The 17,207-nt window shown below is 40.8% G+C and overlaps 1 protein-coding gene across 5 annotated transcripts in view; it reads left to right on the forward strand.

Annotated features, from left to right (window-relative positions):
• LOC135557358 (ephrin type-B receptor 3-like) overlaps positions 1-11,619 on the forward strand; it is a 51,790-nt gene extending 40,171 nt beyond the window's left edge. For all 5 annotated transcript variants that reach the window (XM_064990565.1, XM_064990568.1, XM_064990567.1 and 2 more), the window contains one exon: positions 7,589-11,619. In XM_064990565.1, coding sequence (XP_064846637.1) covers positions 7,589-7,697 — 109 coding nt within the window. In that variant the 3' untranslated portion in view covers positions 7,698-11,619. The remainder of the gene's footprint in view (positions 1-7,588) is intronic.
• Positions 11,620-17,207: the final 5,588 nt, after the last annotated feature.

The following is a 17,207-nucleotide window of genomic DNA, read 5'->3' on the forward strand; positions in this document are numbered from 1 at the left end:
TCATAGCTGCCATTGTTTAATAGGGCTGCTGTGTGGGTGTCATTCTTTAATAGGGCTGCTGTGTGGGTGCCATTCTTTAATAGGGCTGCTGTGTGGGTGTCATTCTTTAATAGGGCTGCTGTGTGGGTGTCATTCTTTAATAGGGCTGCTGTGTGGGTGTCATTCTTTAATAGGGCTGCTGTGTGGGTGCCATTCTTTAATAGGGCTGCTGTGTGGGTGCCATTCTTTAATAGGGCTGCTGTGTGGGTGTCATTCTTTAATAGGGCTGCTGTGTGGGTGTCATTCTTTAATAGGGCTGCTGTGTGGGTGTCATTCTTTAATAGGGCTGCTGTGTGGGTGTCATTCTTTAATAGGGCTGCTGTGTGGGTGCCATTCTTTAATAGGGCTGCTGTGTGGGTGCCATTCTTTAATAGGGCTGCTGTGTGGGTGCCATTCTTTAATAGGGCTGCTGTGTGGGTGCCATTCTTTAATAGGGCTGCTGTGTGGGTGCCATTCTTTAATAGGGCTGCTGTGTGGGTGTCATTCTTTAATAGGGCTGCTGTGTGGGTGCCATTCTTTAATAGGGCTGCTGTGTGGGTGCCATTCTTTAATAGGGCTGCTGTGTGGGTGCCATTCTTTAATAGGGCTGCTGTGTGGGTGCCATTCTTTAATAGGGCTGCTGTGTGGGTGTCATTCTTTAATAGGGCTGCTGTGTGGGTGTCATTCTTTAATAGGGCTGCTGTGTGGGTGCCATTCTTTAATAGGGCTGCTGTGTGGGTGCCATTCTTTAATAGGGCTGCTGTGTGGGTGCCATTCTTTAATAGGGCTGCTGTGTGGGTGTCATTCTTTAATAGGGCTGCTGTGTGGGTGCCATTCTTTAATAGGGCTGCTGTGTGGGTGTCATTTTCATATTTCCCCCATTGCTTCTCTCTCTCTGTTCTCTTTTCAACTATGAAGACAGTTTGAGAAACTGTTAAAAGACAAGTCAACCTAGGTGACTGCTATAAGATTGATTGATTGATAGGATGGATTACTGTTCTTTTCCAGTCTTGTCTTTCAAGACAGCTTTGTCATCTAACTGACTGTGTAAGACTAGACAAATCACCATCAAATGACCTACCAGTTGACTCACTGACTGGCAGTCTAGTCTGTTATATGAATGTCATTGGCTACTAACTGATTGTTCTTTGACTGACATAATTAGTAACTTATTTTATTTTCTCGATCACTGACTAGTTGACACACTGACTTACAGTCTGTTGCAGAAATAACCGATTGGCTACTGACAGAATGTTCCATGACTGACTCCCTCACTCGCTTGGTTTTCTTAATACCTAACTTGTTTCCTCGACTGACAGGTTGTTTGGCTGGCTGGCTGGCAGATTGGTTTTAGTGACGTGAAAAGCCCCAGCTGGCCCACAGTGGCATAAAGCACTGTTAAAATATGAACCTCCCTTCCCCATTACTATTTTCCTCCTCTCGTCCACCTGCCAGGATATTGAAGTATTTTACATCTGGCCCAGGTATCAGTGCACTGAGGAGTGTCACCATTTTGTTGACATGACTCAAGTGTAACCGATGTCAAATGGCTAGCTAGTTAGCTTGGTGCGCGCTAATAGCGTTTCAATCGGTGACGTCACTTGCTCTTCGACCTTGAAGTAGCTGTTCCCTTTGCTCCGCAAGGGCCGCGGCGATGGGCAACAATGCTTCATGGGAGGCAGCTGTTGATGTGTGCAGTGGGTCCCTGGTTTGAGCCCAGGTAGGGGCAAGGAGAGGGACGAAAGCTATACTGTTACATTGATGCTGTTGACTGTTTGCTGTGGAAAAGGAGGAGGTCAAAAGGGGGTTGAGTGTAACTGATGTGAAATGGTTAGTGGGGCACTAATTGTGTTTCAATTGGTGATGTCACTCTCTCTGAGCCCTTGACGTAGTTGTGCCCCTTGCTCTGCGAGGGCTGTGGCTTTTGTGGAGCGATGGGTAACGATGCTTCGAGGGTGGCTGTTGTCTATGTGTGCAGAGGGCCCCTGGTTCATGCCCAGGTAGGAGCGAGAAGAGGGACAGAACCTATACTGGTACACAAGGAAGCCATTTTATTGGTGTACGCAAATAACTGAGGTCTGAAACTGTTTCCACAAGGGCAAACTGTATTTGTTCTCATTTAAACCTACTGGCATATGTCAATCAAATGTAATCAATCAAATGTATTTATAAAGCCCTTTTTGCATCAGCAGATGTCACAAAGTGCTGATACAGAAACCCAGCCTAAAACCCCACACAGCAAGCAATTGAGATGTAGAAGCATGGTAGCTAGGAAAAACTCCTTAGAAAGGCAGGAGCCTAGAAAGAAACTTGGAGAGGAATCAGGCTCTGAGGGGTGACCATTCCTCTTCTAGCTGTGCCGGGTGGAGGTATAAGAGTACATGGTCATTAAGGCCATTTCATTCTTCAAGATGTCCAAACATTCATAAATAACCAGCACGGTCAAATAATAATAGTCACAGTAGTTGTAGAGGTTGCAGCAGGACGGCACCTCAGGAGCAAATGTCAGTTGGATTTTCATAGTCGAGCATTCAGAGGTCGAGACAGGGGGTGCGGTAGAGGGAGAGAGAGGAGTGAGAGACGAAAACAGCAGGTCTGTGACAAGGTAGCACATCCGGTGGACATGTCAGGGTACCATAGCCGCAGGCAGAACATTTGAGTTGGAGAAGCAGCACAACCAGGTGGACTGGGGACCACCAGGAGTCATCAGGCCAGGTACTCCTGAGGCATGGTCCTAGGGCTCAGAGCCCCAGGGAGAGGAGGAAGAGAGAGAGAATTAGAGGGAGCATACTTAAGTTCACACTGGAAACCTGGTAAGACAGGAGAATTTCACCAGATAGGACAGACTGACCCTAGCCCCCCAGGGCATAGATACTGGAGGCTGGGACAGAGGGAGGTCGATAGAAACTGCGGCCCCGTCCGACGATACCCCCGAACAGGGCCAACCAGGCAGGATATAACCCCACCCATTTTGCCAAAGCACAGCCCCCAAACCACTAGAGGGTTATCAACAGACCACCAACTTACTACACTGAGACAGGGCTGAGTATAGCCCACCAAGATCTCCTCCACCACACATGCCTCGCAAGACTGGACAGGAAGATCACGTCAGTGACTCAACCAACTCATGTCGAGTTAACAGCATTCTCCAAGCACTGCAACTTGATAATAGCTTTTGATAGGAGCTTTGTAAATGAGTAATCCGTTTGGATAAAGGAATTGTAAATATAAATGACATTTGCTCTATATCTATTTTACATTATAATCTCTGGAAACAGATGTGAAACCAGTCATATGGCAGCCAACTGAAGCATATCAACTTTCCCACAGTAAAGTTTATGAAATGCTATGCCATTACGCTGAATTTAAATTGTACTCCCTTTTAACTTGCAGGGATGGGCATTCTTGAATGTTTTAATTAATGGCTACCCCGATGTTCTCTGTCTCCTATTTCTATCATGTTAAATATTAGCCACTGTCAGTATCGACCGTCATTAGGTCTAATAACCACATGTATTAAACTGCCAATTTACTGTTAGTTACTGTTGGTATATTATCATTCCATTTAATTACATTGTTTTGTTTACCTTAATTTTCTCCTCTGTCAACACGTCACTAATTAAATCATTATGGAGTGGAACGCAGACCAAGCTGCAAACGTTTGAACCTGATGCATGGCGCAATACTTGGGCGTGTCATCACACAGATCCATGGTTAGTCCAGGCAATAGACAAGGGTATAGCCTACTATTGTACAATATTCTCCCTATTATATTTCTACAGGCTTCAGAAAGAATTCATACCCCTTGACCTATTCCACATGTTATGTTAAAACCTGAATAAAAAATAGATTAAAAAAATAAATATCTGCACACATGTTTTTCGAAATGTCATATTTCTGTATTTCATTTCCAATAAATATCTCATTTACATAAGTATTTACACCACTGAGTCAGTACATTTTAGGCAGCAATTACAGCTGTGAGTCTTTCTAGGTAAGTCATCTGGACTGTACAATTATTAAAACATGTATTCAAGCTCTGTCAAGTTGGTTGTTGCTAGACAATGATCACCCCCCCCCCCACTCACGAACATTCAATGTCAACTTGGTAAGCAACTCCAGTGTATATATTGTGCCTCATGATATAGGTTATTTGCCAGCTGAAAGGTGAATTTGCCTCCCAGTGTCTGTTGGAAAGCTGACAACCAGGTTTTCCTCTAGGATTCTGCCTGTGCTTAGCTCTATTCCATTTGTTTTTATCCTAAAGAACTCCCTAGATGTTGCCGATGACAAGCATTCCCATAACATGATGCAGCCACCACCATGCTTGAAAATATGAAGAGTGGTACTTTGTGATGTGTTGGATTTGCCCCAAATATAACACTTTTCATTCAGGACATAAAGTGCATGTCTTTGCCACATTTCTTCCCCAGTTTTACTTTAGTCCCTTATTGCAAACAGGATGCGGCAGGGTAGCCTAGTGGTTAGAGCATTGGACAAGTAACCAAAAGGTTGCAAGTTCATATCCTTGAGCTGACAAGGAACAAATCTGTCCTTCTGCCACAGGTCCTAGGCCATCATTGAAAATGAAAATTTGTTCTTAACTGAATTGCCTAGTTAAATAAAGGAAAAATAAAATGCATATTTTGGAGTATTTTTTATTCTGTACAGGCTTCCTTCTTTTCTCTCTGTCATTTAGATTAGTATTGTGGAGTAATTACAATGTTGATGATCCATCCTCCGTTTTCTCCTATCACAGCCATTAAACTCTGTAACTGTTTTAAAGTCACCATGGTGAAATCCCTGAGTAGTTTCCTTCTTCACCGGCAAATCAAAATTGTATTTGTCACATGCCGAATAACTCCCTACATGTTGCAGATGAAATGCGTTTACGAGCCCCTTCCCAACAATGTAGAGTAAACCTTTTAATAAAAAATAGTAACACAAGAGGGAATAGAATTAAATGCACAAGAATGGAGCTATTTACAGGGAGTACCAGTACCAGATCAATGTGCAACTGAGTTAGGAAGGGTGCCTGTATCTTTGTAGTGACTGGGTGTCTTGATACACCATCCAAAGTGTAATTAATAACTTCACCAGGCTCAAAGGGATATTCAATGTCTGCTTTTTTAAAACTTTTTATTTTTTAACTTTTTATTTTTATTTTTTACTTTTCCCCAATATGTGCCCTTCTTTGTGAGGCATTGGAAAAACTCCCTAGTCTTTTGTGGTTGAATCTGTGGTTAAAATTCACTGTCTCAACTGAGGGACCTTATAGATACAATCATCTGTGGGGTAAAGAGATGAGGTAATCATGTTAAACATTATTATTGCATATGGAGTGAGTCCTTGCAAGTTATTATGTGAAATGTTAAGCTTTTTTTTACTTTGGAATTTATTTAGGCTTGCCATAACGAAGGGGTTGAATACTTATTGGTTCTCTACTTTTCATTTTTACTTAATTTGTAAAAATGTCTAAAAACATAATTCCACTTTGACATTATGGGGTATTGTGTGTAGACCAGAAATACAAAAACTCAATTTAATCAATTTTATGTTCAGGCTGTAACTCAACAAAATGTGGAAAAAGTAAATGGTGTGAGTACTTTCTGAAGGCAATGTATGTACACAAACCTTAGAACATTACCATGCGTTGAAGAACTGAATGTGGCAATTTCAGAATTAATTAAACCACTGTGTCCTTTCTTTCATACGTAAAGGAGATGAATATGCATATATTTTCACATCAAATCAAATTTGATTAGTGACATGCGCCGAATACAACAGGTTCACCTTACAGTGAAATGCTTACTTATGAGCCCCTAACCAACAATGCAGTTTTAAAAAATACAGATAAGAATAAGAGATAAAAGTAACAAGTAATTAAAGAGCAGCAGTGAAATAACAATAGCGAGACTATATACAGGGGGGTACCGATACAGAGTCAATGTGCGGGGGGCACTGGATATTTTAGGTAGGATGTACATGTAGGTAGAGTTATTAAAGTGACTATGCATAGATGACAACAGAGAGTAGCAGTGGTGTAAAGAAGGGGTGAGAGGGGGCGCTCTGCAAATAGTCTGGGTAGCCATTGACTAGATGTTCAGGAGTCTTATGGCTTGGGGGTAGAAGCTGTCTCGAAGCCTCTTGGACCTAGACTTGGTGCTCCGGTACCGCTTGCCGTGCGGTAGCAGAGAGAACAGTCTATGACTAGGGTGGCTGGAGTCTTTGGCAATTTTTTGAGCCTTCCTCTAACACTGCCTGGTATAGAGGTCCTGGATAGAAGCTTGGCCTAGGTGATGTACTAGGCTGTTCGTAGAGGCCGAGCAGTTGCCATACCAGGCAGTGATGCAACCAATGCTCTCGATGGTGCAGCTGTAGAATCTTTTGAGGGTCTAAGGACCCATGCCAAGTCTTTTCAGTCTCCTGAGGGGGAATAGGTTTTGTTATGCCCTCTTCACAACTGTCTTTGTGTGCTTGGACCATGTTAGTTTGTTGGTGATGTGGACACCAAGGAACTTGAAGCTCTCAACCTGCTCCACTGCAGCCCCATCGATGAGAATGGGGGTGTGCTCGGTCCTCTTTTTCCTGTAGTCCACAATCATCTCCTTTGTCTTGATCATGTTGAGGGAGAGGTTGTTGTCCTGGCCAGGTCTCTGACTTTCTCCCTATAGGCTGTCTCGTCGTTGTCGGTGATCAGGCCTACCACTGTTGTGTCATCTGTAAATTTAAAGATGGTGTTGGAGTCGTGCCTGGCCTTGCAGTCATGAGTGAACAGGGAGTACAGGAGGGGACTGAGCACGCACCCCTGAGAGAGAGCCAATATTTAACCCATTCTCTTAATTAATATATTGTAGTCTGTCGAAAAAAATTCTAATGTAACGCCGTTCGTCTGTTGAAGGAGAAGCGGACCAAAATGCAGCGTGCGTACTCATGTTCTTTAATGAAATTGAACACGACATGAACTAACTTGACATACAAAACAACAAACGGAACGTGAAAACCTATACAGCCTATCTGGTGACAACACAGAGACAGGAACAATCACCCATGAAATACTCAAAGAATATGGCTGCCTAAATATGGTTCCCAATCAGAGACAACGATAATCACCTGACTCTGATTGAGAACCGCCTCAGGCAGCCATAGACTATGCTAGACACCCCACAAAACCCCAAGACAAAAACACACCACAATAACCCATGACACACCCTGGCCTGACCCAATAAATGAAGACAAACATAATATACTTCGACCAGGGCGTGACATCTAACATAAAGCTACACCGTATTTAAAGGGGTGCCTATTGAATGAAAACTCCACAAGAAAAATCTGTTGGCCAGCAAGTGTGAGGGTTTTTAGCAGGTTGAATGACATTTATTCAGATCGTGCAAGGTAGCCACACCTGTAGAGCGCGTTACGTGTCTGAATACCAAATACTGAGAAGTGAGTAGGAAAGGCGTGCTTAGGACTCCCTGTCTCCTGACCAGAAAAATTATTTGGGTTCAAGTAGACCTATTTTTGTTTATGCCTGACCTCTCTCTCTCTCGCTCTCTCTCTCTCTTCTCAGAGACCTTCTTCGGATAGGAGTGACATTGGCCGGCCACCAGAAGAAGATTCTAGGCAGCATTCAGGACATGAGACTACAGATGAACCAAACACTGCCTGTCCAGGTCTGAGATGGACCAAGAGAAAGACAGAATGGGGAGAAACTGTGCCAGAGAGAGAGCCAATAGGAAACCCTAGCTGCCTGACCATCTCTGCCAATCAGACGAGAACAAAACTGGCTTGCAGTGCCTCGAACTTGTGTTTTTCTTATTTTTCTTCCACGCCAACGTTTTATGTTTCTGTGTTCCACATTATTAGTCCAATGTTTTTCCATCCGATAAGACTTTAAACAGGATTATTTTGTAAAAAAGAAATGCCTATAGACAAGACAGAGAACCCATAACCCATGCGTGCCTCACTTGTTTCAGTGTGGGGTGATGTTTGCATGCGTGCGTGTGTGTTTGTGAGGTTGGCCAGGACTTAAACCCTCCCCTCCCACCTCTTGTATCCTGAACTTAGTCTTCCTCCTGTGAAAATCTATCTCCTTGAACCTTGACCCTACCCCAACATCTGTCGGAAAGCCCCCTGACGAACATTACAGTTGTAAAAGGATGAACACGGAGTAAAAGTGTTTCAAAAAGCAGGAAACGTGAACGAGCATTTACACACAAAAAAAGTGTTTGGGCACCAAGATGATAAATGAAAACGATAGAAATTGTTTTATTGTTGGTGTGTGTGTGTTATTCCCCATCTTCATATTGAAGGTGTATTATTATGTACAAGGGCACATGCCTAAGAAGGACGTGGAGGAAGAGGGCAAATCAGAGGGTCACAGAGGTCAAATGAGAGCTAGCCACATTAGTTAACCAGGAACCAACCTTTTTCTAAAACCTGTGGGAACTCACACTCAGGATGTTCTCAAAGTTTGGGACCATTGGTTCATTTTGTGTCATCAATTGTGTTTTTCTTACTATAAGAATTGCTGTTAATTTGTTTACATCAGCCTTCCATTTATGTTTTTCTGTTCCATCACTTTGGGGAGATTTGTGTTTCAAGATGGCTGGTCAGAGCTAAGTACTCCTGTTGGACGCTTTGTGTGATGGGGGAGGGAGGAGCTAGGCGAGGACTGTGGCAACTCAATACAAAGACCGACCAGCCTTTTGTGTGTGCTTGTGTTTGTGCGTGAGTATGTATGTGTGTTTGTGTGTATGCGAATGTATGTGTGTAACAAAATACTGTACAATACAGCTTCAGCTACATCACCACCATGGAGAATTAACGCATGAAATGAACAGTGACAAGAAGCAACAATTATATCGGAAACAATTACACTATATTCTGTGGACAACTGTTAACATTTTTTTATTCAAATCCAAACATTTGGAAATATATATGCATCGTACAAAAACTAAGGGCAACCACGAAAGACACCGTAACTTTCTTTTTACTAATACCTGGATAAATAATGTATCTAAAACTTTAGCTAAATTTCTATACTTCCACCCAGTGTATTTATTTTTCTCTCCACTTGGACAAGAGGCCATTCGAACTGTGGACTTATTCTAAAGAACAATCAAGAGGAAACGAAAAGACCCAAGAGGATTCGGCAAATGATTGATTATTATAAAAATGTGCATATAAAATTGGATAATGTATTTTTGTTGTTGTTCTAAACAGCCTGTAATGTTTTGTAACAAAAAAATAAGATAAATAACATGAAAACAAAATGCTATTTGAGAAACTGGGAAAGTGTTGTTGTGAGATGTCGTTTGATTCGTTTGAGTGAAATGAGCAGATAGCGAGGGATTGAAGATGAATAGAATGAGAGAGAGAGAATGTGAGGAAGGGAAAGGTAGAGAGATGTTAGGGACTGCTGCAATGATTTTAGCATTTCAAGGGGTAAACTGTGGTTAGACCACGAGGGGTATACACTCTGCACCAACAACCTCCCTCTCCTTTCAAGTGTATGTTTCCGTGTGTTAGTGGGTATATTGAGCTTGTGTTTCAGATCAAATTGTATTGGTGACCGCCAAGACTGGATCTTTAGCTGTACCATTCCTTCTCTCAATCATCTGTAAAGAAGATTATATTGTGTAGCCATGTGAACTTGTCAGTAGTTGTCTTCCATGCACCTTTATCCAAATGAAACTTCCTGACACAGTTGACACACCCAATGGTCGATGGAGATTTTATTGAAAAGTGTGTTTGTACATCTCGATATTGTCCGTTACCCCCACTGTATAGCTCTGTGACAGAGACCATTCTTAAACCTATGGGTCTGTAGACGGAGCTCCATCAAGGGGCTCAGCGTGTGTGCACCTCCCTGATTGGGCCCTAGTCCACTTTTTTCAGAGAAGTGGCCCCTTGGACCCGGGTTGTCAGACTGATTAATGCAGTGGCCAATCTGCTGCTCCGAGGGATACATTCACAGTCCAGCGCAGACATACGGATGGACGGCCTATGATTATCTGTATTTATTTCCTGTTCAGGCTGCAATCATTCTGTCTAGGCTCTGTGGCTCTGCCTGATTAGTACAGTGCCGGGACCAACAACCTTGGCCTGGAGACAGGCAGCAATCTGGAGTGCTCATTGTAAATGATAGCAGCTGCATCCCCTAGGACCGTACCAACAGTGTTATAGTAGGAGGGGAGAGGGGATGGGGGCTGAGGGATGGGATGAACCACCTGTATTAGGCAGGGTGGTACTTGCAGTGCTGGTCCCCACAGATTCTTTTCCAGACAGTTTCTGTTGTCTACCATGCATCAAGTCTTGCCATATTACTCTTTTAGACTTTCTTTTGAAACCTCTGAAGCATCAAGGATATTATGCAAAAATGTGTTCCTTATTTTGATTTTGATTTCATCTTCTTTTAAAATAGAGGCATTTCCAGGGAAACGAGTCCCATGTAAGGGCTTACTAACCCAAAAAAGTTGCACTGTACGATAATGATAGTGATAACAACAATAATGCTCTCAAAGTGAGGTGAGGAAGAAATTCTACATCAGCTAGGACATTGACTTAATAGAACTCGGTTGATGAATGTGAACAATGGAGAAGGCTGAATACAATCAGATGTTTGTCCATTCATGAAAAATGGCAGCTCAGCGCTAGGTTGAACTATTGATTTGTTGCACATGCTGTGCTAGGTCTTGGTTTTGCTTTGGTGGGAAAAAAAGCTGAATGAGTGATGAGCTCTGATGCTGCAGCTACATATCTTAAAATGATTAAATGCTTTGCACATCAACTCTGAACATATTGTTGGAACAAATAGATTTTTCACACTGTAGGGAGATGTTCCTAACAGATGTTTCATACTTAGGACCTTGAATTGTCAAGAGTTGACGATTGTTCATCATTCTGTGTTTTTGTAATCATATCTTACAGACCAGTATCTCTGCTTAGCGCTGACATGTGAAGTGTGTGTGTGTGTGTGTGTGTGTGTGTGTGTGTGTGTGTGTGTGTGTGTGTGTGTGTGTGTGTGTGTGTGTGTGTGTGTGTGTGTGTGTGTGTGGGGGGATATAGGTGCTAGTATTGTAATTTTCTACTGAACAAATCCAGTCCGCACACTATACATTTATGGTAGACACAGTATCTCTCTCTGTGCCAATTACCCATCTCTCTGAAAGTATATGGAGTTAACACTCGCCTCACATACCTACCCCCTAATCCTTCCACACACCACCCCATCTAACCCCACGACTTTTAACCCCTAACATCTTCCGGTAGAATATTTTTCAGAAATGTTTTTCTTCATCTGTCTCTGTTTTATATAAATATATATACAAAAATTAAACAAACTCACTTAATATGCCTGTCTTCTCTTCACTTTCCAAATACATATCGCAAAAAGTGAGATGTTTACAAGTGTTGTATATGTATAGTGAGAGGAAAAGGAAGAAAACTTTGAGATTTGCAGTTATTTTGTTCCTCTTTGAAAGCATTGAGATATATTTAATGATGGTGCAGACAAAACAACAAATTGATCAAAAAAATGCATTCTTGTAGAAATATTTTTAAAATATCCTTTTGCAATTAAATTATTTACCAGTCTGAGTCTTTTGAGTGGTGTGATGAATTTGTATACACATTTCATATATTCATAGGCCTATATTATATTTTACAAGTAACAAACTATCAATATTGACATGATTTATTCATTTTCACAGTCTTCTTTTTCTGTTATCAGAATAAATACCAAGACAAATACAAAGTTATATCATTACAGTTATAACATTGTTTAAGAAATGTGCAAACCATAACGTAGACTGAAAGACAGTTCTAAAAAAATCTGATAGGAAATTAAAGGCATTTGCAGCTGTTTATCCGACAGTTGTTTACGAAATTGACATATTTCAGACAATTGATGCGCTGTCAATGTTCTGCTGAAAGCACCTCTTCATAACATTATAAAAACACAGTCCTAGCCCTTAGGTTTTCAAAATAGTCTTACTTGATACTTGCAACAGCACCTTAATTTAAGACAGTGATCTGGACAAAAACAAACACAAGCCCCATTCCCAGCCTTAACTTTTGTAATTGTTTTTAATGTTCCAAACATGTTTTTTTTCCCTTCCCACTCACCTTCCATCAGTTCTTTTTCTTGCTATCCACCTTACAGGCCACATGATTCTCTTTCTCCTTAAAAACAGCTTGAAGACTTTTAGGTCCAACAACAGTCTGTTAAACCTCTCTGGGATCGTTTGGGACGCTAGCGTCCCACGTCGCCAACAGCCAGTGAAATTGCAGGGCGCCAAATTCAAAACAACAGAAATCTCATAATTGCAATTCCTCAACCATACAAGTATTTTACACCATTTTAAAGATACACTTGTTAATCCAACCCTAGTGTCTGATTTTAAAAAGGCTTTTCGGCGAAAGCAGAACATATCATTGTGTTAGGTCAGCAACTAGTCACAGAAAGCATTCAGACATTTTCCGACCAAAGAGAGGTGTCACAAAAAGCAGAAATATAGATAAAATGAATCACACACCTTTGACGATCTTCATCAGATGAAACTCCCAGGACTAAATGTTACACAATACATGTATGTTTTGTTCGATCAAGTTCATTTTTATATCCAAAAACCTCAGTTTATATTAGCTCCAAGTTCAGAAATGCCTCCAAAACATCCAGATAAACTTTGATGAAAGATACATGTTTTACATAGAATTAAAGATAAACTTGTTTTTAATGCAACCACTGTGTCAGATTTCAAAAAAAGCTTTACGACAAAATCACAATATTCAATAATCTGAGAACAGGTTCAGCCACAAAAGCAAGCCATACAGGTACCCGACAAATTGTGGAGTCAACAAAAGTCATAAATATCATTATAAATCTTAATTTACCTTTGCTGATCTTCATCGGAATGCACTCCCAGGACTCCCAATTCCACAAGAAATGTTTGTTTTGTTTGATTACATCCATATTTATGTCCAAATACATCCATTTTGTTTGCGCGTTTAGTTCACTATTCCAAAGGCACAATGTGCGAGCGCAAAATCCAGACGAAAAGTCAAAAGAGTACCATTACAGTTTGTAGAAACATGTCAAACGATGTTTACAATCAATCCTTAGGGTCTTTTTATAATAAATCTTCAATAATATTCCAACCGGACAATAGCGTATTCATTACAGAGGAAAAAGAAGGAACGGTGCGCCCGCGTGACCACCCAGTAAACAACTGTTTGGCCACAACCTAGTCCACTTGTTGAAACAGCTCTTATTCGACACCCTTCCACAATAGAAGCCTCAAAGCACTTTCTAAAGACTGTTGACATCTGCTGTAAGCCTTGGGAAGTAGACATAGTATATTGGATAGGCAATCACTTAAATTCTTGCGTCGAGCAATCCCGGATCCGGGATCCTATTTATAGCCTCAAGCTCATGAGCATAACACAACGTTAACTATTCATGAAAATCGCAAATGAAATGAAATAAATATATTTGCTCTCAAGCTGAGACTTTTGTTAACAACACTGTCATCTCAGATTTTCAAAATATGCTTTTCAACCATAGCTAAACAAGCATTTGTGTAAGAGTATTGATAGCAAGCATAGCTATAAGCCTAGAATTCAGCCATCAACATTTTCACAAAAAAAAGAAAATCATTCAAATAAAATAATTTACCTTTGAAGAACTTCAGATGTTTTCAATGAGGAGACTCTCAGTTAGATAGCAAATGTTCAGTTTTTCAAAAAATATTATTTGTGTAGGACAAATCGCTCTGTTTTGTTCACGTTTGGCTATGAAAAAGTCATGTATCCAGTTATAGCCTCAAGCTCATTAGCATAACGTAACGTTAACTATTTATGAAAATCGCAAATGAAATGAAATAAATATGCCATCTCTCAAGCTTAGCCTTTTCTTAACAACACTGTCATCTCAGATTTTCAAAATATGCTTTTGAACCATAGCAAAACAAGCATTTGTGTAAGAGTATTGATAGCTAGCGTAGCATTTAGCGTAGCATTTAGCGGGCAACATTTGCACAAAAACCAGAAAAGGATTCAAATAAAATCATTTACCTTTGAAGAACTTCGGATGTTTTCAATGAGGAGACTCTCAGTTAGATAGCAAATGTTTTTCCTGAAAGATTCTTTGTGTAGGAGAAATCGCTCCGTTTTGTACATCACGTTTGGGTACCAACAGAAAATGAAAATGCAGTCATCAAAACGGCGAACTTTTTTCCAAATTAACTCTATAATATCGACCGAAACATGACAAACGCTGTTTAGAATCAATCCTCAAGGTGTTTTTCACATATCTCTTCATTGATATATCGTTCGTGGAAGCCTGCTTTCTTCTCTGAATCCCATGGAAAAATACATGCAGCTGAGGTTTGCGCACCAATTTCGGCTCAGGACACCGGGCGGACACCTGGTAAATGTGGTCTCTTATGGTCAATCTTCCAATGATATGCCTACAAATACGTCACAATGCTGCAGACACCTTGGGGAAACGATAGATCGGGCAGGCTCATTCCTTGCCCATTCACAGCCATATACGGAGACAATGGAAAACAGAGCCTCAAAAATCCTGCTCATTTCCTGTTTAAAGTTTCATCTTGGTTTCGACCTGTAGTATCAGTTCTGGGGCACTCACAGATAATATCTTTGCAGTTTTGGAAACGTCAGAGTGTTTTCTTTCCAAAGCTGTCAATTATATGCATAGTCGAGCATCTTTTCGTGACAAAATATTGAGCTTAAAAAGGGTACGTTTTTTTAATCCAATAATGAAATAGCGCCCCTATAGATTCAAAAGGTTAAATGAAACTACAAACCTCAGATTTCCCACTTCCTGGTTGGATTTGTCTCAGGTTTTCACCTGCCATATGAGTTCTGTTATACTCACAGACATCATTCAAACAGTTTTAGAAACCTCAGAGTGTTTTCCATCCAATACTAATAATAATATGCATATATTAGCATCTGGGACAGAGTAGGAGGCAGTTTACTCTGGGCACCTTATTCATCCAAAAGTAAAAATGCTGCCCCCTATCCCAAAATGGTTAAAACCTCTTGAAGCTAGGGGGCACTATTTTTATGTTTGGAAAAATAACGTTCCCAAAGTAAATGGCCTATTTCTCAGGACCAGATGCTAGAATATGCATATAATTGAAAGATTAGGATAGAAAACACTCTAAAGTTTCGAAAACGGTCAAAATTGTGTCTGTGAGTTAAACAGAACTGATATTGCAGGCTAAAACCTGAGGAAAATCCAATCAGGAAGTGCCCCTGTTTTTGAAATCCCTCTGTTCTTATGCATCCCTATTGCCCATTTAAAGGGATATCAACCAGATTCCTTTTTCTGTGGCTTCCCTAAGGTGTCAACAGTCTTTAGAAATAGTTTGAGGCTTTTATTTTGAAAAATTAGCGTGAAGGTTCACATTGCGTAAGTGGAGAGGTGGGGAGTTGGTTTCGCAATTGAGTAAAACGGCCATTGTTCCTCCTGCTGTTTTGGAAAAAGCTATACAGCGAATATATATTCACAAAGTTTGTGATGTTTGTGATGAATGACAGGTAGTTTCTTCATGCAAAATAGATTTGGGATTTAAAATTCAATTAAGCTGATTTATTTTAGGGGTTTAGTGAAGGCGGGTCATTATTTACCCTTCGGACAAGGGGACTATACAGAATGTTAATACTACACAAGGGTTAATCAGAGTTTATAAACACAAACTATTGCAAAAATTTCAGAACCAAGTTTCACAGGAAAATGTATTGTTTTCTATGTTTACCCTATGTTCTACATTCTCGCCCTCCCTCTTCTCTTAACTTGCCCCCCCCCCCCCCTCCGGAAATATTTCCCATCATGCATATCATTCTGTCCTTTGAGTGACCCCATCCGCAATGATGTCACAGTCTAGCCGCGGGCAGGGTCACAGCTTGGTCACTTTTGTCCAATCAAATTCATCTGTGCCAACTTTGCCTAGCTGACACTGGTGCTAATCACAAGCTCGCCAAAACCATTGTAGTAGCGTCTGTAAAGAAATGAAAGCAACAAAAATAACGGTGAAACACCAGACCTAACATGGCCAGCCTCTCACTCGCTCTCTCGCTCGTCTAATGGAAGATGTCCCACTTTTCGAGATCGTTTTCCTTTAATATCCTTTGTTGGCGAGAAATGATTATCTTTCCTGCTGTGATCGACTCATACTCAATGGGCATTTTTTCACATTGGCCTCTTTGTTTTGTGACAACTTTGGCTTCTCGTGGTGTTTACAGGTCAACGGCAGTGCAGAAAGGTGAAGTTTGGGTTTGTAATGAGTTGACACTTTGGGGATCATTAAAACACCTCCCTCTCCGTCCAACTTATACAGCTGCGAAGCCCTGAAGAATGTTAACACATTATCAATGACCCCCCATTGCCCTTACCTTTGTCCACCTGTCACCTGGCATTAGGTGGCTTCACTAGGAACCTCTTCGAGGGTGGAGAGGGAAGTGAGAGCAGGGGATACATGGCAGTATGCTACATGACAAGTTCATCAGTGGATAAAATGTTAGAGGCTATGACAGATAGCTCAGCATACAGTAGTTTAATTAATGTCTCCAATTGAAATACATTACGGTTCATCCGCTTTGGATAGAGAATGATATTAACCATTTTATCCCCCCATATAGAACGATGATCAAGCTAATGTACACATTCGATATTGTACAATTATTTCCATAAATTATGTTGACAATTGTCAATAACTAACAAAGTTATGCAAATTATAGATTGTATTAATGAAAACCATTGTCGGTGTAGGTCCAGTAGTTCTTAATTCAGCTCTTATTTTACCAGGTAAAAATCTATATGACATCGAGAATACATTATTTTGGTAACATAACTACATTTTAAGTCCAAATACTAAAGATTGGCATCCTGTCACTTTATCAACATGATTAATATCCCCCTAATGCACCAGAAAACACAAATAATGGGCCAGATGGGTTCAGATTCTGAGGTACTTCATACTGTCCACTCTGTTTGTAGTCAGGACAGATAAAGACAAACCGAGGCATTTGCTTCCAGGATACTGCTGTTTATATTCTATTTTTATGTTCATCACTACATTCTACCACTTCTGTCCTATGACAGACCTTTTGTTCCTGCCATATCAAGGACGCCGAGGAGGACGCAGCATGATTGCTTT

Source organism: Oncorhynchus masou, chromosome 16 (assembly GCF_036934945.1).
Source record: "Oncorhynchus masou masou isolate Uvic2021 chromosome 16, UVic_Omas_1.1, whole genome shotgun sequence".
NCBI classification, from domain to species: domain Eukaryota; kingdom Metazoa; phylum Chordata; class Actinopteri; order Salmoniformes; family Salmonidae; genus Oncorhynchus; species Oncorhynchus masou.